This window comes from Myxocyprinus asiaticus, chromosome 3 (genome assembly GCF_019703515.2).
Source record: "Myxocyprinus asiaticus isolate MX2 ecotype Aquarium Trade chromosome 3, UBuf_Myxa_2, whole genome shotgun sequence".
In the NCBI taxonomy this organism is placed as follows: Eukaryota; Metazoa; Chordata; class Actinopteri; order Cypriniformes; family Catostomidae; genus Myxocyprinus; species Myxocyprinus asiaticus.
In genome coordinates, this window is record NC_059346.1 from 16,165,175 (window position 1) to 16,189,876 (window position 24,702).

Sequence of the window (24,702 nt, forward strand, 5' to 3'; positions counted from 1 at the left end):
TAGTTGTCTATGAGGCCCCAAATTCTTGCAAGTGGTATAGCTGCCCATTCATCTTGGCAAAATGCCTCCAGGTAATGCAAAGTCTTTGGTCGTCTTGCATGAACCGCACATGTGAGATCTCCCCAGAGTGGCTCGATGATATTAAGGTCAGGAGACTGTGATGGCCACTCCAGAACCTTCACCTTTTTCTGCTGTAACCACTGGAGGGACAACTTGGCCTTGTGTTTAGGGTCATTGTCATGCTGGAAAGTCCAAGAGCGTCCCATGCGCAGCTTTCGTGCAGAACAATGCAAATTGTCTGCCAGTATTTTCTGATAACATGCTGCATTCATCTTGCCCTCAGTTTTCACAAGATTCCCCGTGCCTTTAGAGCTCACACACCCCCGAAACATCAGTGAGCCACCACCATGCTTCGCAGTAGGGATGGTATTCTTTTCACTATAGGCCTTGTTGACCCCTCTCCAAACATAGCGCTTATGGTTGTGACCATAAAGCTCTATTTTGGTCTTGTCACTCCAAATTACAGTGTGCCAGAAGCTGTGAGGCGTGTCAAGGTGTTGTCGGGCATATAGTAACCGGGCTTTTTTGTGGCATTGGCGCAGTAAAGGCTTCTTTCTGGCAACTCGACCATACAGCTCATTTTAGTTCAAGTATCGTTGTATTGTGCTCCTTGAAACAACCACACCATCTTTTTCCAGAGCAGCCTGTATTTCTCCTGAGGTTACCTGTGGGTTTTTCTTTGTATCCCGAACAATTCTTCTGGCAGTTGTGGCTGAAATCTTTCTTGGTCTACCTGACCTTGGCTTGGTATCAAAAGATCCCCGAATTTTCCACTTCTTAATAAGTGATTGAACAGTACTGACAGGCATTTTCAAGGCTTTGGTTATCTTTTTATATCCTTTTCCTTCTTTATAAAGTTCCATTACCTTGTTAGGCAGGTCTTTTGACAGTTCTTTTCTGCTCCCCATGGCTCAGTATCTAGCCTGCTCAGTGCATCCACGTGAGAGCTAACAAACTCATTGACTGTTATAAATATACACTAATTGCATGATCAGTCATATTTTCAAAGTCAATGCCAAAATTTCACAATTTCTGCTAGGGTATGCAAACTTTTGAGCACAACTGTACTTATTATGTATACATGTGTTGTTGCATTGTACTTACATTTAAAGTATGTAAAGTTTAATTACATTTGTAGTTACACTGGTAGTCTTACCTCTAACCCTAACCCAACCATTGCCCTAAAACCTAACTGTAACCCCCTGAAACCCCAACTCCACCCCTACTTCTTAACCTACCTCTACCTCAACCTCAGTAGTAGCAAATGTGAATCTTGTTAGAATTTTGCAGAACAACATGTAGTTACACAGTAAATACTTTGTATTGTATGTATTTTAACCTCCTGAGACCCGAGCGTGACTGCTGTGTGCATTTTACATTTCCCTTTTTGATTTGTAACTGGTAGCACCTAATAAACAAGAAGAAAAAAAAAAATTGTTTTCCTAAAAATGAATATCAACATATGTGGACAGCGAGACAATTTTTAAAATTTTAAATAACACTAAGATTTAGAAAATCAGATTTTTTTCATCAAATTGTTTAGTATGCTTCCAGAAGTGCTGATTATTCATGTTTTTGAAATGTTATAGACATTACAGCTGATTTTCTGTAAAGCTGAATAAATAATTCTTGTTTAAAGTAATGTCCAGCATCATCCAATCACTGCCAACCATGTTAAAATAAAATGTAGCATTATAAAATTCTGAATCTATGTAATGATTATCATTGTCCCGTGTCTGACATTTTGAGTGGTCCAAACATCATCTGCAGCCTGAAACTGAACTTTTGGTTGGATTTTAGGATTGAATGCACTTAGCTGCATAGAAAGTTTTAAGATGCTCCCTTGCTCACTATTTAGTGAATGACTTAACCTCCAGTGTGCTGTCTGTCTGCACTGGTCTCAGAACAGTTCAAAATGCACTTTATTTTCATCCTAACTCCATATGAAGCCTCTGAAAGCAAAATTTTTCAGCTTTTGGACGAATCCATTTATTATCAATGTGAAAATGCACAGTAAATACTGTATATAGGAATGCATTTACTAATGTTAATGAAAAGAACTGTATTGCACTGAGATAACAAAATTAAACATAACAAAATGTATATTAAAATGAAGCTAAATGACCCACAGATGTGTTAGGGTTGAAAGTTATTCAAAATAACTAACATGTTTTATCTACTTTTGTGGAAATGCAGTCCACATATGTAGACATCATGTTTATCAGTGTGTGGGCGCCTGAACAATTAACTGATTTTTTTAAAGTGGCATAACAAATGAAACTAGAGATGCTACTCTTTACAACCAAACAGGTTTCAATGAAAAAATGTAAAGATATTTCTTACCAGAGGCACTTTTGTTGGTGTTGCGTCCGTAGGAGCACTTCAAGGAAATCGACGGCATACTGTTTTGTCAAGTGACTCGGTGCGGCAGAAGTTAAGCCTTTAAATGTCTAGAGTCTTGTGAACAGTATTCATTCGGTTTTTATTCATTAAAATAATGCGTTGCGTATAGCGAAGCCAAGATACAACATCCATGCTAGTGGATGCGGGGTCGCATGAGGTTAACGTCAGTACATAGTAGTTAAAGACACCTAATATAAAGTGTGACCAAATTTTCTTTAATTTTCACCAGCTGAGTTTTGCTGGTCCACCAGCTATACCAGCACCAAACTAAAAAAAACCACAAAAAAAACCAGCTTAGACCATTAAGGAAATTGATGATGGACTATGGTCTTCTCAAGACTAATGCTTACAGCTGAATCCATTATAGTCTGAAGTTAGCAGGTAGCTACGATAATGATACTCTAATAAGCAAAAAACAAAAAACAAAAATACAAAGAAAATACAAAGCACACACAAACATTCTGTGAAAATACCAACATTTTTACTCCTAAGTAAAACATATTTTTAATTGACATTCTACTTGGCACATTGGACTCAGTGCATTCTGGAATTGGATTCATACAAGCTCAATGAAGGATACATCTAATGCTGCCTTAGATTTTGGCCAAAAATCATAAGATTGTATAATTTTGCTGCCTACAGTCTGTAAAAGTCTTCACATCAGGAGTGTGTCTAATATGGCTAAAAATTTTGACCTTGGTGAGCAGATTGCAAAATTTTGAAACCAAGCTACATAGTTCCTGTTCAGAGACCAAGACTGCATCCTATGATAACTATGAGTGGGTATGTCTTGTACCTGTAGCTCAGGTATGACAGCCCCTCGGTCCTCACAGTCAGCGGCGAATCGTGGGAGGGGGGCGGAAAGAACGATGGCATGTGGACTGATCAGGTTTTTCAAGTCACAGACAGATGGTTTGGATTCAGTTCTTTCCATAAACACACGGTCCAGGACGATGAACTGGTTCCAGGGGAGCCAGACCGACCGACTCCGGGACAAAAATGGTGCTCGCTGGAACAATAGAGTCACAGAGATTCCGCCCACTGCCAGAAGATCAAAACTAGTAGGAAAACACAAATACAAACACAAACACATTTAGAAATAAAGATTTTTATATAAACCATAAGACAAATACTCAGGAAATAAACAGTTTATATACACATGATATATACAATATGCTGAAGAAAACATAAAATAAATATAAACAGTATATATATATATATATATATATATATATATATATATATATATATATATATATATATATATATATTTTTTATTTTTTATTTTTAGGGTTAGGGGATAGAAATTATTGTTAGATCTGTATAAAATCTGTATAAAAGAATACAGTATGAATACAGCAAATATCATTGTAGGAGAACAAATGCAGGACTTTTATGATATGCTGAATATAAATCCTCTATGGTACACATACAGTAAATATACAGGATAGGCTAACATACAGTTGAAGTCAGAAGTTTACATACACCTTAGCCAAATACATTTAAACTCAGTTTTTCACAATTCCTGACATTTAATAGTAGAAAACATTCCCTGTCTTAGGTCAGTTAGGATCATTACTTTATTTTTAAGAATGTGAAATGTCAGAATAATAGTAGAGAGTATGATTTATTTCAGCTTTGTATTCTTTCATCACATTCCCAGTGGGTCAGAAGTTTACATACACTAACACATGTTAGTACTTGGTAGCATTGCCTTTAAACTGTTTAACATTTTGGGTAGCCTTCCACAAGCTTCTCACAATAAGTTGCTAGAATTTTGGCCCATTCCTCCAGACAGAACTGTTGTAACTGAGTCAGGTTTTTAGTCCTCTTTGCTCACACACACTTTTTCAGTTCTGCCCACAAATTTTCTATTGGATTGAGGTCAGGGGTTTATGATGGCCACTTCAATACCTTGACTTTGTTGTCCTTAAGCCATTTTGCCACAACTTTGGAGGTATGCTTGGGGTCATTGTCCATTTGGAAGATCCATTTGCGACCGAGCTTTAACTTCCTGGCTGATGTCTTGAGATTTTGCTTCAATATATCCACATAATTTTCCTTCCTCATGATTCCATCTATTTTGTGAAGTGCACCAGTCCCTCCTGCAGCAAAGCACCCGCAAAACATGATGCCACCATCCCCATTCTTCACGGTTGGGATGGTGTTTTTCGGCTTGCAAGCCTCACCCTTTTTTCTCCAAACATAAAAATGGTCATTTTGGCCAAACAGTTCAATATCTGTTTCATTAGACCACAGGACCTTTCTAAAAAAAGTAAAATCTTTGTCCCCATGTGCGCTTGCAAACTGTAGTCTGGCATTTTTATGGCGGTTTTGGAGCAGTGGCTTCTTCCTTGCTGAGCAGCCTTTAGGTTATATCGATATAGGACTTGTTTTACTGTGGATATGGATACGTGTCTACCTGTTTCCTCCAGCATCTTCACAAGGTCCTTTGCTGTTGTTCTGGGATTGATTTGCACTTTTCGCACCAAAATACATTCATCTCTATGAGACAGAATGCATCTTCTTCCTCAGCGGTATGATGGCTGCGTGGTCCCATGGTGTTTATACTTGCATTCTATTGTTTGTACTGATAAACGTGGTACCTTCAGGCATTTGGAAATTGCTCCCAAGGATGAACCAGACTTGTGGAGGTCCACAATTGTTTTTCTGAGGTCTTGGCTGATTTCTTTTGATTTTCCCATGATGTCAAGCAAAGAGGCACTATGTTTGAAGGTCAGCCTTCAAATACATCCACAGGTACACCTCCAATTCAGTACACCTCCTATCAGAAGATAATTGGCTAATTGTCTAAAGGCTTGACATCATTTTATGGAATTTTCCAAGCTGCTTAAAGGCACAGTTAACTTAGTGTATGTAAACTTCTGACCCACTTGAATTGTGATACAGTCAATTAAAAGTGAAACAATCTGTCTGAAAACAATTGTCGGACAAATTACTCGTGTCATGCACAAAGTAGATGTCCTAAACGACTTGCCAAAACTATACTTTGCTCATTTTAAATCTGTGGAGTGGTTAAAAAATGAGTATTAATGACTTCAACCTAAGTGTATGTAAACTTCTGACTTCAACTATAGCATCTATGTGAGTGTATTAATATGTCTATGTATTTTCTTTAAAAAGTGTGTATGAATGTGTGTTACCTGCCGTCCTGTCGGCTAAGTGTGTATCCATATTCAGGATTATGCTGGAATGTGACATTCACACCGACAAGAGGAGTTCCATCAGAGGCCAAAACCTGACCTCGAATTACACACACTCGACTGCAAGTAGAGGGAGAGAAACAGAGTGAGAAAGAGAGAGAAAGAGTATAGACCACAGCATGTGAGCGGAGCGAGAGCGGAGTGTTGAGCGGAGCAGTGATAATTCCACCCGAGCGGAGGGCGCCTTTTTGAAGATTCCGCCCCGCTCGCTCAGGCCGCTCAGTGCCGCTCGCTCAACCCAGAATGCGCTTTGTGATATGCTGGTCGAAAATCGAAAGGGAGTGTGGAGAGACCATGAGAATTAGCAAATATTCCTTTTGGAATCGTACGCATCACATTGCCAGAGAGCACAAGGATGTGCAGCAAAAGGTGAGCTAGTAGGCTATACTACTATTTGATAATAAATTGATCGATAAGTAATGTACCTTGTTGTTTTGCCATCATGTTAGTGCAGCTGCCAGCTAGATGCAAGCCTGGTTCTGTGGGATTGTGAACGTTAGAGCACCCTCAATTGAATATGTAAGCTTAATAATACTGTATATTGGCAAAGCATATTTCCTTGAATCCCGGCGAACACACACAAAAAAATCCCTGTATCAAAACCAATAAACATGTATGAAACATGTGATCAGCGTGTCCTAATTTGCAGGTGGAGCATTCTGCTTTCATGTCTCTATTGTACAATTGAGCATTTGATTGGTAAAGATTTCCACTCTCGCATAGAGAATTTCATTGCGGAATTATCTCACTTAATTGACCAGCTTTCGATTTCTGCTTCGGGATAAAGTGGCTCATAACTGCTGGTCAGTTTCCCAAAGCCAAATCCACACCTTTACGAGAAGTGAAATATTAAAAAATGATTCTAGATAAGTGGTTGCAGATAACATCTTTGACATTGCTTGCTGCATTCATGCACAGAGAAAATATATAAATGATTGTACATTAGAAAAAAAACTTTTCTTAAACGAAGGCAGTGTAATTTGTGAATTAAATAATAAGTATTTGTTTTAGGATCATTAAACATGATTTCATCTAATATATATATTGGAAAAAAAATCTCACTTTATGCAGGGCAAATAGTTTTATTTGTTAAATCCACGGTTAAACCTTGCTGTACATATAAAGAGTGCATGCACAAGACATGATCGTTTGAGGCATATAAAGTCCAGATTCACTTTATGCTGCTTTAAAAATATCAAGGAAAAACAAAGGGGGCACATGGTATCTACTAATATAATAATTATTATATAATTAGCCACAGTCCTTAAGACTGCATATGATTCAAACATATAAAATTGTAGGGAATATTAATAAAGCAACAACACTGAAAAAGAGAAAATCATTCACTGCTCTTTCCTGGATAACTTAATACACCCTTTAAAACTGAACACAAAATTAGGATGATAAATTGCTCATTTTAATTTACAGACCCAAAGTCTGATAGCATTAAATCAGAAACCTATTAATGTATCAAATCTACACTATAATCATTCCATGGAGACAACTGAAAAACAATTATGAATTTCACTTTTACCTGCAATATTTTTCCTGGTATCAGTCCATGTTTTCATTATTGCCATAAATGACTCAAACAAACTTTAAATTTGAAAAGATTGTGTTTTTCTGGGTCGGTTGTATCACTCGGGTCCAGTTTAAACTGAAAAGCACAAATTTGCATGTATGCGAGTTTCCGTGCCAACGCACATATGTTTTATCACTTGTAGAGGTGTGTTTGATGACTTGTTTAAAGTAAATAATGGTAATTAAGAACTGAGATTTTTTAAGGCATTATTTGAAGATGTTCAATGGCATATGTGCTGACAGAGAAATATTTGACTGATTACAAATTATAATGGAGGTCTGGTAGACCCGATTATCTAACAGCAGTTGTAAACCAGTCCAAAATAAACAGTGAGATTTTATATACAAAAACACAACAATACAATCACATAATTTCAGATGTGTACGTTACTAATCATTTGATAATTTAATAAATGTTGGCCTATAGTCTATATTTCACCCAGAGGGGCACCTCAGCCCATGTGGGCAAAGGGGCAGTTGCTTGGGCCACTGTAGCTACCCCCTGTGTGCGTGTTTGGAACCAAGTATACTACAGAGAAATTTAATGTCGGAGCGGGATTTGAGCGAATGCTTTTTTACCGGTGAGCGTGAGCGGTACTTGAGCGGAGCATCCGCTTGGGCCGTGAGTGGCTGAGCGGAGTGCACGTGCATGGAGCAGGTTATTGAGCGGAGTGTCACACCGCTCTGCTTCGCTCACATGCTCTGGTATAGACATTGCAAAAAGATCTGACAGGAGAGATCGAAATTGAGAGAGCAGCGCTCTTTTTTCAGTATTTTTTTTTTTCAAAATACAATACATGCCTCAGTCGACTGTAAACTTCCTTAAACTAGACAATGATGGCAAAAAATATTTTTGGGAAAGAGTAATTCTGCTTACAACAACTAGGTGTAGATCAGCATTTAGGAGCCTGAGGTAAAGTAATGCGCTATTGAAACTGTGTATGGATATATTTATTAACCCCACATGAACATTTTCATACACTGCTTCTGAACCATTTAAGTCTGTTTATTGTATTTCTAAAACCTGAATTGCAAAAGTACTTGAAGTTTTGGTCATAAATTTAACCCATTGCTGAACTCTTTTACATGCACAAGAATATTCCTATAGTTATTGGAATGTGATCATATTCTGATTATGAATGAGTCATATAAAATTTATGTGTAAACCCGATTGAAAGAATTATTAAAACAAAATTCTGGTTTCAAGAAATAAGGCTGAGAATAAGACAGCATGTAAACACCTTATTTGGAATATCTTCTTTAATGGAATATCTATTTATATTTGCGCATGTCCAAATCACAATAATTCTGGGTGCTACGAGACACTAGCAGTGGTAAAAATTACATAGATCATTGAAGCAAGCAGGAGACAGATTTGTTTACAAACATTAAACAATAAACATAAATTCATATACACATGCAACAAAGCACTGTAACTGTATCATAGCCTACATTTCACAATTTCTTGCACTATTTCTTGTGTTCTATTTTAAAGGACTAAGAATAAACAAGTTAATAAAATGACGGTGCAGAATTCCTAAATAAATGGCACAAGCATCTTCAGAATTTACAAAGAAGAATAGTTGGAAAAGCGTGTCTTAATTTATTTAATGTTTGCTAATTACTTTTCAGAAAAAGACCTAAAGGGATAGTTCACCCAAAAATTTAAATATGTCATTGTTTACTTACCCTCATGTTGTTTCAAACCCGTATGACTTACATTCTTCCATGGAAAACAAAAGTAGATGTCAGGCAGAATGTTTCATTCACCATTCACTTTCATTTCATTCATTTCCATATAATTAAAGGAATGGCTAACATTCTGCCTAACCTCTTTGTTAAAAATAAAAAATAAAAAATAAATGATGACAGAGTTTTCTTTTTTGGGTGAATTATCCTGTGGTCACACTCATGCCAGTAAAGCTTTCAGTTGCTGAGAGAGAGTGTAATACGAAAATTGTGTGTGTGTGTGCATATGTATGTGCATCGTCTGTGTGTATGTTTATTCCAATATTTACACGAGTGCATTTATCACCTGCTATCAAATGGCAGGTCCCCTGGCAGTATATGTGTGCTGTCCCGTCCAGTAAGGAATCGTACACGTTCAAGGAACTGACGCGAAGCATGTGTCTCGAAAGGGGTGTGGCTTTGCTGAATGATGTCACGGGGGTCAGGCGACCCTTGGCACAGCGGGGCACCCAGGCACACCTGCTGACTGCAACAGTCTGGGTCGACACAGTCCATGAGACCATCTGAAACACAAACACACACAGATACACACACACACACTTTACATGCAGAATCATGTAGCCTTGATGCAGCTTGCCCTTGCTCTGCATGTGTCTGCACGTGTGTGTGATCTCATTAGTCAGCTCTATTAAAGAGGATCTGTGTTTTTAACCTCCCAGAGGAGAAAGTCTCAAAGAGAATAACCCAGAAACCCCCTCACACACACACACATACACACACACACACACACACAAACTTGTTTTTATATCATTGTGGGGACTCTCCATAGACTTCCATGCATTTTATGGATTTTGTACAGATCTAACAATAATTTCTATCCCCTAACCCTAACCCTACCCCTAACCCTCACAGAAACCTTCTTGCATTTTTTTGCAGAAATACATCCACGCTGATGTTTAAAAACAATAATTTTTGCAATACAGTTTGATGACACTAATGCTAGTGCAGAAACTACACACTTCAGCTTTAATTCATCCTCTTAATAATTGTCATCCACATCAAAGTTCAATGTCACTATTTCTTTCAACACAATGTAGGATCCTTTACCACTGTCATTATCTCTACTGTCATTGCACTCGGTTTCCATGACAACATTACAGCCCGGGCCGCTCCATCCTGCCTGGCACACACAATGCCAACCACTCTGCTCCAGCGTACAGCGTCCATTACCATTGCACAGCCCTGGACACGCATCTGAGAGAGAATTTCAAAAATTATGGCTTTCTTCTTATAGACCTTGAGTAAAAATGTTCATATAAAGACATAACAAAGTATCTATTAATTTCTTCATTTTCTCGATCACATGCACGTACACACTTTTCTTCTTACCTTTATCAAATAGATCCAGGTAATGTGCTGCTGAAAGAGTTACAAAATGAAAGAGGGTGAGAATAAAGAAGAGAAATTACATGGCAGACATACTTCAGAGAAGCTGTGCGTGTGTGTGTCTGTATGGTGTCCCTGTCACAATTAAAGAAATGTGCTGTGGCTCAGAGGAGAAAAAAGAAAGAGAGAGAGAGATAAAGGCAGAGACAGACAGAGAGAGCACAAGACGTGTTTAGTTTATACATTATCTACAAGACAAAAACAGATTGGTGCTGTGTTGGCTCAGAGTTGCTAGATTTGCAAATTTTATAAAAAATACATGACGCTTGCCAATTTACTGCTGAAAAATGGTTGGATCTGCAAAAATACATCAAGATTTGATTTTTACAAGGAGTCTGAAGCATGATTTCAAAAGATTGCATGTCAGAATGAAGATTGTTTTTGTCATGCTAATCAAATGTGGCAACCCGCTGTCAAAGGTCTGGCAAAATGTTGGGAAAAAATCAAGACTGAAATGAACCATTACCAGCAAAGGGTGTTAAGGCCTATTCACACCAAGAACAACAGGAGGAAGTGGCAGGAATTGTTGATTAAAATCGTGATTTTTTTGCACTGAAATTATTAAACTAAGCACAAAGCAAATTTTCGCAAGTCTATGTGAAAAGTTTGCATGCCTGAAGGAAAACACACTCCGGTAATACACATACTTTATGTATGAGTAGTTGACATGTCAAGCAGTGACAGCAGTGTCCTGCTGTGTGACATGCTATACTCCTAATCTAAAACTATTTTAAACAACATTTTCCTAGTTCTTGTACAATTATCATGTATACGGTTTTCTTTGAGCTCATATTAATTAAGAGATTATATGGAACATTTGTACTTTCAAAAATGAATCTGTTACCACATGACTATTTAAGTGAACTACAAAAAAGCTAAAAGTTAATTAAATGGACACATAAATCAGTGTGGAACATTGTATCTCAAAAGGAGGACAATGTGCCCACACCCCCCCCCCCCCCCCCCCCATGTGCTACTTAAAGAAATAGTTCACTCAAAAAATAAATATTCTCTCATCATTGACTCACCCTCATGCCATCCCAGATGCGTATGACTTTCTTTCTTCAGCAGAACACTAATGAAGATTTTTAGAAGAATATCTCAGCTCTGTAGGTCCATAAAATGCAAGTGGATGGTAATTAACACTTTAAAGCTCCAAAAAGTACAGACAATTGTAATAAAAGTAATCCATACGACTCCAGTGGTTAAAATAATGTCTTCTGCATCGATATGATCACTTTGGGTGAGAAACAGACCAATATTTAAGTCCTTTTCACTATAAATGTTTATTTTCGGTCACTCTCCAAAGTGCATCCACGAGGGGACTCCATTCACGCCACCTCTCGTGTGACGTAAGCGTGCTATCGTGTTTAAATGAAAGCATAACCAATGAAGCGTGTGAACAGTGTTTTGTTGTAAAAAAAAAATCGAGCTGCACTTCCAGTTGTATCGCGTCATTTCTCGCGTGAACATGCCAATGCACCTATGTCACACGAGAGGCAGCGTCAACCCAGTCCCCTAATGGACGCACTAACTGGTGTAATATATTTGGGACATATTCCCTAGCGGCCACTAGAGGTTGCTAGGAAGTTTAACACTTTTAGTTTAAATTTTGTTTTTTTGTTGTGCCTCTGTTCTCTGTGTTCCCTTTGATTCATCCCAGCTGTGTCTTGTTACCCTTGTTAGTTCTTGTGTGTATATAATGCCTTCATGTTTTCCCTGGCTTGGTCAGTTCTTGTTTTGTTTATCCAGTCTGTAATGTAGCTTTGTGTTCAAGTTTTGCGCTTTCTATAGTATTTTGTGTTTCTCTGAGTTTTTTCATTAAAAGCTGCAATTGGATCCAGCCTTCTCCAGTCTGCCATCATTACAAAAGAACCAACCCAAGAAATGGATCCAGACATGGAATTGTTATTTCTAAAGCAGGAGAGTGAAACAATTGAAGAGTTCACTGAGCTTTTTTGTGCCCTCGCAGATTGTGTAAACTGGGGAGAGCTCATGTTAAAGGACCTATTTCGATTTGGGCTCAACAAGCCCATCAAGTCATGTATGCCAGGAGGCAACTTTAACTGTACTTTTGAACAGTACATAGATTATGCTCTACTGCTAAGTTCTTCCCCCTACACAGTGGGGTACTGCTCCAATCCCCATGCGGCTCTCAAGGCTCCCTCCTCAGAGATTCCCATAACAGAGGTCCCAGTGGTCCCCAACTCGACCACTGGGCTGTCCAGAAGAGCAGAAGGGCTCCTGCTCCCCTGCTGCTGCCTGCACTCACAGAGATGTTCCCCCATTGCTGCCAGTGCTCACATCCATGGAGGCCTTTCCCCAGTCGCTGCCAGTGCTCACGGACACAGAGGCTGTTTCTCAGTCGCTGCCAGCGCTCCTGACCATGGAGGCTGTCAATGAACCTGTCTAGTTCCCCGAAGTTGTTGATGAGTCCGTCCAGTTTCCTGAGTCTGTCGATTAGGCTGTCCAGTCCCCGGAGTCTGCTGACGAGCCTGTCCTGTTCCCTGGGTCTGTCGATGTGCCTGTCCTGTTCCCTGCATTTATTGAGGCCGTCCAGATCCCTAAGGCTTTCGACAAGTCCGTCCAATTCCCTGATGCTATCAACAAGTCTGTTCAGTCCCTTGTGACCATCAACTATCCTTTCTAGTCCATAGCAGCCAGCGACCAGTCTGTTGCTCAGTCCAGTGGCCAGCACCTATCAGACACCAGAAACCAGTCCGTGGCTCAGCCCTCTGAGTTTCCAGCTGCCTTGCTCCCTAGTGCCTTGCTCCCCAGTGCTATGCTTCCCTTTTCCATGCTTCCCAGTGCCTTGTTCCCCAGTGCTATGTTTCCCAGTGCCATGCTCCCTGACTCCCTTTGTACCTCGCCCTCTAATGCCTCACTCCCTGAGTTCCATGTTCCTTATTGCTCTCCGAGTCCCTTAGTGCCTTGCTCTCCAAGTCCACTAGTGCCTTGCTCTCTTAGTCTCCAGCAACACTGAACTCTGAACCCTTTGAATCCCATGTTGACTTGTTCTCTGAGCCCTGAGTCCCCAGATGCTCTGAACTCTGAGCCCTCTCTGTCCAGAGCTGCCTTGATCTCGGAGCCCTCTGAATCCCCAAATGCCATAACCTCTGAGCCCTTGCCTCCTGTAGCTTCATCTCCTGAGCCTCCTGTGACTCCACCTCCTGCGGCTCTGCCCCCAGAGCCTCTGCCTCCTTTGGCTCCACCATCTGAGTCTCAGCCACCAGCGGCTCCTCCTCCTGTGGCTCTGCCTCCTGTGGCTCCACCCCCTGAGCTTCCACCTCCTGCTCCTCCCATGAACTACTTTTGTTCTTTATATGGGTTAAGGAGCTTCAGGAGGTTTAAGACTTTTAGTTTGAAGTTTGTTTTTTGTTGTGCCTCTGTTCTCTGTGTTCCCTTTGATTCATCCCAGCTGTGTCTTGTCACCCTTGTGTATATAATGCCCTCATGTTTTCCCTGGCTTGGTCGGTTCTTCTTCTGTTCATCCAGTCTGTAATGTAGCTCTGTGTTCAAGTTTTGCGCTTTCTCTAGTGTTTTGTGTTTCTCTGAGTTTTTTCATTAAAAGCTGCAATTGGATCCAGCCTTTTCCAGTCTGCCATCATTAGAACTGGAAGTAAACAATTATAGTGAAAAGGATTTAAATATTAATCTGTTTATCACCCAAAGCGATTGTTTCCCTTTAGAAGACATTAATTTAACCACTGGAGTCATATGGAATACTTTTACAACGTTTGTCTGTGCTTTTTGCAGCTCTCGCCTGCTTGCCTACTAAAGCTAAGCAGGGTTGAGTCTGGTCAGTACCTGGATGGGAGACCTCCTGGGGAAAACTAAGGTTACTGCTGGAAGTGGTATTGGGGAGGCCAGCAGGGGGTGCTTTTGCATACTGTAAAAAAGCACCGTCTTTCGGATGAGACGTTAAACAGAGGTCCTGACTCTCTGTGGTCATTAAAAATCCCAGGGCAAATCTTGTAAAGAGTAGGAGTATAACCGGTGTCCGTATAACCGGTGTCCTGGCCAAAATCCCCCCCAGTGGCCCTTATCTATCATGGCCTCCTAATAATCTCCAACCCTGAAATGGTTACATCACTCTACTCTCCTCTCCACCAATAGCTAATGTGTAGTGTGTGTTCTGGTGCAATATGGCTGCCTTCGCATCATCCAGGTGAGTGCTGCACACTGGTGGTGGTTGAAGAGATTCCCCCTATACTATGTAAAGTGCTTTGAGTGCCTAGAAAAGCGCTATATAAATGTAAGGAGTTATTAATTAATTATTAATTATTATTTAAAGTGTTGATCACAATCCACTTGCATTTTATGGCCCTACAGAGCTGAAATATTCTTCCAAAAATCTTTGTTTGTGTTCTGCTGAAGAAAGAAAGTCATACACATCAGGGATATGAAGAGGGTGAGTAAATGATGAGAGAATTTTCATTTTTGGGTGAACTAACCCTTTAAGGGCATTTTCAGTTTTCTTATTCCCCAACAGATACTAAATTGTTACAGTGTTGCATTTTCTCCTTAGTTCGTTTCACTTTCACAAGGCAACATTGCAAAATGGAACCGAACTTTTTAATAAAAGTCACATGTGAGCAAATTGTCCCCTCATTAGTCAGAATGTTTGTTCTGAAGTTTAGCTCATAGCCTTTTCTGAATTTTAAGATGGATGGACAACGACTCAGCAGACTTATCATGTTTTGGTGTGGATCTGAGTGCTGAGTGTATGCCTACATAAACTGAACTAAGGGAGAAAACACACCAGGTTCTGAATCAAATTCTCCAAACAAACTAGGTAGGAAATGCCCTAAAAATTGCAAAAACATATCTATGATATTTGACAACCACCCCAATAAAGATTCACTGGATTTAATGCAGTGTCTAACCCATGGCAAAAAATGTTACAAATATGTTGGAATGATGGAAGCAATATAGCGTGTGATAGCGTGATATAGGAATCAACGATATCAACACCTCAATGTCCGTCTGGAATGCCGACTACACACATATGACTCACAAGTTAATATCTTCTTCTAAAACAATAATATAATAAAAATGAACTATAACTCTATTCATATATAATTGATGTGATACAGTATATAGTCAGTCTGACATACCAATAGTGCAGTGCTCTCCCTCCCAACCAGGCTGACAGACACACTGCCCGTCCCTGCACTCTCCGTGCTCTTCACAGATTGGAGGACATGCCTGTCTGTCGCAAGTGGGCCCCTCCCACCCTTCCTCACATTGGCACCGCCCAGCAACACACAAACTGTGGGTACTACAGGAAACTGGGCAAACCTCTAGAATGAGAGAGAGAAAGAAAGAGAGATAGAGAATCCATCATCATAAACAAGGATAAGCCCCTCCTTTAAGAGGCAGAGAGAGAGTAAAAGCCACTCCTTTACTGGATAGGATCTCTTTCATAGTGATGAATTAGTGTAAAGAGAAGAGAATGCAAAGATATTGTGTCTACACCTCTTAACCTACACCTAAGGCCTGCTTTATCACTTCAGTGTACACTCTTTAAAGTAGTGTGTCCCATCCTTATGTCTCATGTTACCTCAAGTACCCCTTCATCGACATGAAACCAGAAATGTGTTCCTTTTGACTCCTATACTGGATATCAGTTAGCCTCATAATTAAAGGAATAGCTCACCCTAAAATTAAAATGTCCTTATCATTTACTCACCATCATGCCATCCCAGATGTGTATGACTTTCTTTCTTCTGCTAAACACAAATTAAGATTTTTAGAAGAATAGGTCCATACAATGCAAGTTAATGGTGACCAACATTTTTAAGCTCCAGAAAACACATAAAGGCTCCATAAAGTAATGCTTATGACACCAGTGGTTAAATCCATATCTTCAGAAGCAATGTTAAATCCTTTTTTACGATACATTCTCCTCTTACTGCCCAGTAGGTGGCAATATGCACATAGAATGCAAATTGCCAAAACCAAAAGAAAAAGAATGTTAAAGTGAAAGTGGAGATTGATTGTAAAAAAGACTAAAATATTGATCTGTTTCTCACCCACACCTATCATATCACTTCTGAAGACACGGATTTAACCACTGGAGTCATATGGATTACTTTTATGCTGCCTTTATATGCTTTTTGGTCCTTCAAAGTTTTGGTCACAATTCACTTGCATTGTATGGACATACAGAGCTGAGATATTCTTCTAAAAATCTTTGTTTGTGTTCTGCAGAAGAAAGAAAGTTATACAATTCTGGGATGGCATGAGGGTGAGTAAATGATGAGAGACTTTTCACTTTAATATGATTAAAGAGGTCATGACATGAGGAATACAATAGAGATTCTTGTTCTTTTGACATATAAGAGGTCATTGTACTATAAAAACAGTTTCAGAACTTTCAGAACTCAAAACCTCCTCCTCACTGCAAAAAGAGCATTTGTTGAAACCAAGCTGCCAAAACGACTTGTTCTCTACTTTCTCCACATTGTGATGTCACACTGTGGTAGACATTTGCATCCGAGCACCTCCACAACAACACATCAACACCTATTTTACCTTATCACTTCCGTAGCTGAGCCATGAGATGGCAAGTAGAGAGAGCAGGTCAGAGAGCCAATTATAACAGTGGGCGTATACAATCAAGTCTTAAGAAAAGCAGCACCAAAACCGAGCGTTTCAGACAGAGGGTCAGAATGAGGGTGGAAAATGATCATGTTTACAAAAATATAACTGTTCTTTGTGCATAAAACTTTACTAATACTAATACTAGGATGAACCTCAAGAAACATTAATAAAATAAAGTTATGTCATAACCCCTGACTGTTTTTTTGTGCAAAAAATATTAACAATATAATAATTGAACCTCAAGGAACATTGAATTAAACTGAATTAAAATAATTAAAAAAGGCATGTCATGACCCCTTTAAAGGGATAGTTCACCTAAAAATGAAAAATTCTGTAATCTACTTCATGTTACTCCAAACCTGACTTTCGTTCTTCCATGAAACATAAAAGGAGAATGTTAGTCTCAATCACTATTCACTTTTATTGCATCTTTTTTCCATACAATGAAAGTGAATGGAGGCTAACATTTTGCCTAACATCTCCTTTTGTGTTCCATGGAAGAAAGAGAGTCGCACAGGTTTGGAACAACATGAGGGAGAGTGAATGAGAGAATTTTCATTGTTGTGTCTCACTTTAAAAAAAAACAAAAAAAAACAATCAATACTGTGGGTGAAAAACAGAATCACCAAGTAGCTTCCTCTCTCTTTAATAAGACACTTGAGACTGTTTGTCTTTCACAAGTTTTTACAGTTCTGGGGCCAATCAAAAGTGAAAAACTTTTGCTAAGAAAGACCTAAAGGCAAATTTAATCATAAAGCAAATCCAGATGGGACAAAAGTGAAGTAATTTGCACTCCTTGGGCCTTATTCATGAAACACTAGTAGAATACATTTCTGAGTTAATCGTTTTTTTAAACTAAAGTGTAAATTGTCATATTGAATTGAATGGAATTTATGAATTATTTACAAAGAAATTCATTCAGCATGTGTTTAATGAATATGGCCCCTTGTGTGGTGGAACTTAAAAACCACAGAAGCGAGTATGAAAAATCACCTATGAGCAAATACATTGTCATATGTCCAAATTTTAATGAGAAGTTACGACTTACAATTAACAAATAATTACTGTTTTAGCAAGGCAAACACAATCTTTTTAAGTACCTACTGGAACCTGCTTAAGTACCTCCAAGAGTATTTGTACCCTGGTCGGGAATCACTGATCTAGAGAACCAAAACATCAGACATTTCTGTGTGGCTTTGAATTCAAGACACAGTTTACCATGACAAAAATAATTTCCTTGAACCAGTAAGATATCTCTGCTCTTTGGCCCTCAGACAGGACAGCTGAGCTGACAGTTTTTCATATCTTAAAAGTCACTTAAAATCAGCTGCCACATTTCTCCTGTGTAACTGTGGTACTGAGCATTCAGTTTGGACAGTTTCTCTTCTCTCTCTCACTTTCCTCACCCTCTACATCTTGTAATGTTCAAAACAAATTATCTTTGCCGTTCCGTATAGCACATTGGACGTGATTTCTGCCTCTCAATCACACACAAGATATAAATGTCTAGAAATGACATGAAGCACATTAACAGAATATTTGTTTATTAATATAGACATTATCAATTTAACTGCTCTGCCGTGGAAATGGGTAGTTTCAAGCTGTAATATTCATGCATTTTGACAAATATTGCATTTTGATAATCACATTTTTAATAAATGCTTTCATATCCAAGCCAGTGGCCAAATATGCAGTGAGTAACACAATCCTGCAGCTCTCCCACAACAGGAGTCTCTCTGCAATAAAACAGTATTCTTATTTAAATCTTCTCATAGTTAAGCGGGGAATGTGGAAATTGGCATCATGTATTTTCCTTCATCTCTTTCTGTCTCTCCCTTTATCTGTAAAGCATGATTGATGTTATTCTACAGTCCTGCAGATTTCATTTACAAGATGCTCGATCAATCCGACAATAAGAGCAAATTCGTTTTCTGAAGATTTCTCTCTATTAAAGAAAGTACATTTTCTTTTTGCAATATATCACATTACAATTAACAGGAGATCCATACTGCTGCACCTAGGGCCCTCCTTTACTCTGTCAGACAGAAGCGGAACTGGATCAAGAGTTTTGGGGTCAACAGTAACTGAATCAAACCAAAATCAGAAACTTTTCAGCAAGAGACACTTTACCAAATGACGAAAAAACACTTTTAAAACTAGAATTGCAAATGGAAAGATGGACATTTTCTTTGTGCACATTAAAATGTGGGTAAAAAAATTATATTTTAAAGTATGGTAATATTTTATCTCACGATTACCGATATTCAAATGGAAAGAATCAATTTAGTAAATTGTTTCGGTAAAACTTCATAATAAGGCTGTATTCGTTAAAATTAGTTAACAAAATAAGTTAACAGGAACAACCAAAAAAAAAAAAAAAAAAAAAAAAGAACACTTTTACAGCAATTATTAATCTTGGTTAATTTCTACATATACTAACACATTTTTAAAACTAAAGTTGTATACATTGTATACATACTTTATACATATATTACAAATATCTCTTTCATTTACAGTGTTTTTAGATATCTCTATTTGTTTATCTTTAAATACTGTATTTCAATTTAATGCAATTACCTCATGGAGAACAAAAAATAATTTTGTTGCACCTGTACAGTGACAAGTGAGTAAAAGATTGTAATACATCACAATTTTGAATCACAATATTATTGAATCACAACCCAGATATAATATTGTATCACCAGGTCCCTGCTGTTTCCCACTACTGGCACATTAGTGTGTGTGTGTGTGTGTGTGATGATGGTAACTCACCCACGGAGCAGTCGTCCCCAGTCCAGCCCTGCTCACACACACACACCCCTGTCTGGGGTTGGTACATTCCATGACCTGAACATTGTTCTTTACAGGCAGGAAGTGGTGTCTCGCAGCTCTCACCTCCCCAGCCTGCAGAACACACACACTCACCGCGCACACACACACCTCGACCTGAACACAAGGGGTCCACGCAATCCACTACAGACATGCATACATGCACACACAGATAGAAAAAAAAAACTCTCCATAAACATTTAATGTGAAGGTTTAGTTACAGTTGCATGTAAAACATGGGTGAGACACAAACTGTTTGTATAGCAAAGTGTCCCTCTTACTTACACACAGCAGCTAAAAAAGTTATACACATAAAATATACATGTAACTTCAATTACACAGCAACATTATGTTTACTTCAGACTGTGTGTGTGTGTGTGTGTGTGTGTGTGTGTGTGTGTGTGTGTGTGTGTAGATCGGGAAGCTGGCTGATGGAAAAGCTAATTTGGTGGATGGATCTACATGGGATTAAATTGAGTCTCTCTCACTCTCTCCATCTCTCTCTATCATTGAAATGGCGGCAATGCATTCTCAGCTTAATGGTTAGAGGAGAAAGTGTGTTTAAAATCCAATTACAGAACATTCATCATAAACAAGCCGTGGAGATAGACTAGGAGCTCTGCACAGTTATGCACGCACACGCACGCACACACACACACACACACACACACACACACACACACACACACACGTTGGTCTACCTATCATTATGAGGACTTTCCATAGACATAATGATTTTTATATTGTACAAACTATAGATTCTATCCCCTAACCCTAACCCTAACCCTAACCCTCACAAAAAAACTTTCTGCATTTTTACATTTTCAAAAAACATTGTTTAGTATGTTTTTAAGCAATTTAAAATATGGGGACACTAGAAATGTCCTCATAAACCTCATTTATAGCATAATACCCTAGTAATTACCAGTTTGTAACCTAAAAAATTGTCCTCGTAAACCACATAAGCATGCTCCCCCCCACACACACACACGTTGGTGCAGCTATCCTTATGAGGACTCTCCATAGACATAATGATTTTTATACTGTACGAACTATAGATTCTATCCCCTAACCCTACCCCTAAACCTAACCCTCACAAAAAACGTTCTGCATTTTTACATTTAAAAACAAAAACATCGTTTAGTATGTTTTTTAAGCGATCTGAATTATTGAGACACTAGAAATGTCCTCAAAAACCACATTTATAGCACAATATCCTTGTAATTACCAGTTTGTAACCTAAAACAAATGTCCTCGTAAACCACCCAAACCCGCCCACACACACACACTCAGCTTGATGGTCATGTTGCGGATAAGGGCTATTTGTGCATAAAACATAATCTTTCCACCTAAATATGAATCCCTTCAATCAAAAACTGAAATCATTTAAAGAGATTGAAAAATCTGTCATAGTTTACTCCACCTCATGTGGTTCCAAACCTCTTTGACTTACTTTCTTCCATGAAACACAAAAGAAGATGTTACGCAGAATAACAGTCAGTCACAATTCACTTTCATTGCATCTTTTTTCCAAAAAATGCAAGTGAATGGTGACTGAGGCTGTCATTTCACCTAACATCTCATTTTGTGTTTCATTGAAGAAAAAAAGTCAAATGGGATTGGAATAATGTGGAGAGTAAATGATGACAGAATTTTCATTTTTGGGGAACCATCCCTTTAAGTGTGTAGCATGTTTGGTGTTTGTGTGTATATAAGTGTGTGAGACCCGTACCTTGCTCACAGTTATCGCCCTTGAATGCAGGAGCACACAAACAGATTCCGTTGACACACTCTCCATTGTTGGAACAGGTGGGATCGATACACTGGCCTTCCTCTACCTCACACTCCGCCCCTTTCCATCCAGTGTGACACACACACACACCTTTCTCGTAATCTCCATTTCCACTACACAGCACTGGACAAGAGTCTGAAATACATACATATACACTGTTTTTATTATCAGGCCATATGTTTGTTAGTTACATTGTAACTTTATTATGTTTTGTCACTGTAAGACTTTAATATTGTGTGAAAGTAAAATGTTAGAGATGTTATGTTATGTATATGTTGTGTAATTGTAATGTCGCCTGATAGCACTAGTGTACATGTGAAATTCTGTGTAATTACACCAATTTTTATTGTGTTTATTAGGGCTGGATATCTTCAACTGCCTCACTAAATGATCCACACTGCACTACACATGTCACGCTTCAATACATTGCGATCACTTCTGTGAACACATTTAAAAATGCTGGTTTCAGAGTTACCGTTTATTTAAACAATCTGCTTTTTCATTAACAGATCTTTTAGAAATTACACTATGTAACACAATTTTTGTTCCTGGGTAGTAAGTGTTATTTCTTAATTGCTTATGCCTCAAAAGTATAGAAAATGGCTATTATTCCCCACAAACTTTGTGACCAGGACAGTGATATTTTGAAATTTACCTATTTCCAATGAGAAAATGGGCAATTTGTGTCTTTTTGTTCACATAAAGTCAGAAAAAAACAACATATGAATCCAAAATACTTTATCTGTGGTCCGATGAAGACTGCTTTGACCTTTGCCTCAGACAGCTTAGGGAAGAAGTCTTGAAGGTACCTGAAGGCTGCCAACTCCTTATCTAGAGCTCTGACAAATTGTTTCATAAGGCCCAATTTGATATGCAGTGGTGGCATCAGCACCTTCCGGGGGTCCACCAGTGGCTCCCAATTGACGTTGTTCCTCCCCACAGAGAACTCGGTCTGCTGTGGCCAGTCCCGCCTGTGGTAGTGCGCCTTGGTGTCCCTGCTATCCCAAAGGCAAAGATAGCAGGGAAACTTGGTAAAACTGCCTCGGAGACCCATCAGGATTTTGATTCCTATGACCTCCCAGCCATACTCATCATACATCAAGGTGTCCAGCAAGGTCTTGATGCTGTTGTAATCCTCTTTGAGGTGCACTGAGTGAGCCAGGGGAAGAGACGGGTACTTGTTACCATTATGGAGCAGCACGGCTTTGAATATTACTTTAGTATAAATACATGTTAATTTGGATTCATATGTTGTTGACTTTATGTGAATGAAAAGACACAAATTCGCCCGTTTTCTCATTGGAAATAGGTACATTTCAAAATATCACTGTCGTGGTCACAAAAGCAAAGTTTGTGGGGAATAATAGCCATTTTCTATACTTTTGAGGCAAAAGCAATTAGGAAATAACACTTACTACCCAGGAACCAAAAGAAGAAAAAAAAAAAAAATTGTTACACAGTGTTATATAAATTCATTAGGAATGTACAAGCAACATATTTTCATGGTCATACATGGTAAGGGGACATTTACTAAAGATGCGATCAAAAAAAAGTGTGTTGAGATGCATTTCTTAAAAGTATTATTAAATTGAAAAAGAAACACTCGTAGCAGGACATCTCAAGACTTGACACAACAGCCAAACACATCCATCTGAATGTGCATGGCTGGACCAGTGGAGCTTTAAACAAGATAAATTTATAGACGCAACTATTCCGAGAGGTTTTTACTGTAATAACTGTCTAACACCTAAGCAGAGCACCCGCACTAGAGCACCGCTGCTAAAATACCAAAACTACAAAAACAATAAAATAAAATACAAATCTACTGTAGATAAACTAGTAACCAGGGGTCACTAATGGTCGGTTGTTGAACGACTATTTGATTAGTTGACCATCATGACCCATCCCAAGAATGCACATAAATAAAAATAAATAAATATTGATAGAATGATCTAAAATACTGATGCAATAAACCAATTTTTAAAAATCACAATATATCAATATATGATTTTATCAGCACTGCTCAAGTATTTATATTGTATTAGTTTGTGATTATGTTGTGTATCTTTGCTTGTAGTTGTACCTTTAGAACAGTCTGGCCCCAGGAAGCCAGTAAAGCAATGACAGTGTCCGGCTACACACTCTCCGTTACCATTACAGTTAGTGGAACAACCATCTATTGTTTCTAAGCACACAAACACAATAAAATTCACTAAACAGTTTAATAATTCTAAGGTCAGTGTTGCAACCGTAAACACTTTGTGAATCAGTAGTAAAAAATATTTTACAACCAAAATCAATAATGATGCAATAATTAAGCTCAGAGTCAAAAATATAATTATTTAAATAATTAAAATACAGCAAATAAAGTGAATAATAACTCTTAAGCATGGTCTCACCTATGGGTGTACTGTACACTACCACCTGTTCCATCTTGCGGCCATCATTATAGAAGGCCAGATACCAGGTGCCTACGTCTAGGTATTCCACAAAGCCAGTCTCTTGCAAAGAGGACAAAAGCAGACTCCGTGGAGGAGAGTTTAGGATTTTGGTATTCCGGGAATCTTGCTTTATCAGCTGTCTCCCATCCAGTAGCTTCACAAAGTCGAACTGGAGAAAAAGGAGAATAATGTATGTGTATCTGATCAGAGCAGTCTCATGACCAAATTGTCACCGTACCGACTTTTGCCTGCATCATCAAAATGTCATTGTCATGCCGTTCTCACATCAGTTTGGACCATTCCATAACAGGCTCTGCAATCTTCTGATTTATCATGCATGTTTAATATATGTTTAGTTGTAATACATTATACCGTTATATTAATATTTTAGATCCCATAAACCAACCCCAGCCAGCCCTAACCTAACCACTAATATAACAAGAATATAAGCAACCAGCAACATAAAAGACAAAAGAGTGTGTAAATCTAATCTAAATTTAAAGAGAAAAGAGTCTGAAGACTTTGCATTTTTTGGATTTGTCTCCAATCCAACATACCTCCAATCAGGTAAATCTCACAAAAACATGTCCATTTTGGACCATATATATAATAAAGAATTATATTGCTACAT

General features: G+C 38.5%; 1 protein-coding gene across 3 annotated transcripts in view; it reads right to left on the reverse strand.

Annotated features, from left to right (window-relative positions):
• The window catches only part of LOC127419502 (teneurin-1-like), a 300,512-nt gene that overhangs the window by 88,261 nt on the left and 187,549 nt on the right, over positions 1-24,702 (reverse strand). For 2 of the 3 annotated variants that reach the window (XM_051660952.1, XM_051660942.1), the window contains exons 8-17: positions 24,030-24,240; positions 23,714-23,815; positions 21,571-21,765; positions 19,782-19,982; positions 15,521-15,706; positions 10,347-10,376; positions 10,065-10,211; positions 9,304-9,520; positions 5,628-5,747; positions 3,260-3,521 (exon numbers count right to left, since the gene is read on the reverse strand). In XM_051660952.1, coding sequence (XP_051516912.1) covers positions 3,260-3,521; positions 5,628-5,747; positions 9,304-9,520; positions 10,065-10,211; positions 10,347-10,376; positions 15,521-15,706; positions 19,782-19,982; positions 21,571-21,765; positions 23,714-23,815; positions 24,030-24,240 — 1,671 coding nt within the window. The remainder of the gene's footprint in view (positions 1-3,259; positions 3,522-5,627; positions 5,748-9,303; positions 9,521-10,064; positions 10,212-10,346; positions 10,377-15,520; positions 15,707-19,781; positions 19,983-21,570; positions 21,766-23,713; positions 23,816-24,029; positions 24,241-24,702) is intronic. The other variant, XM_051660961.1, reaches the window with a different exon arrangement.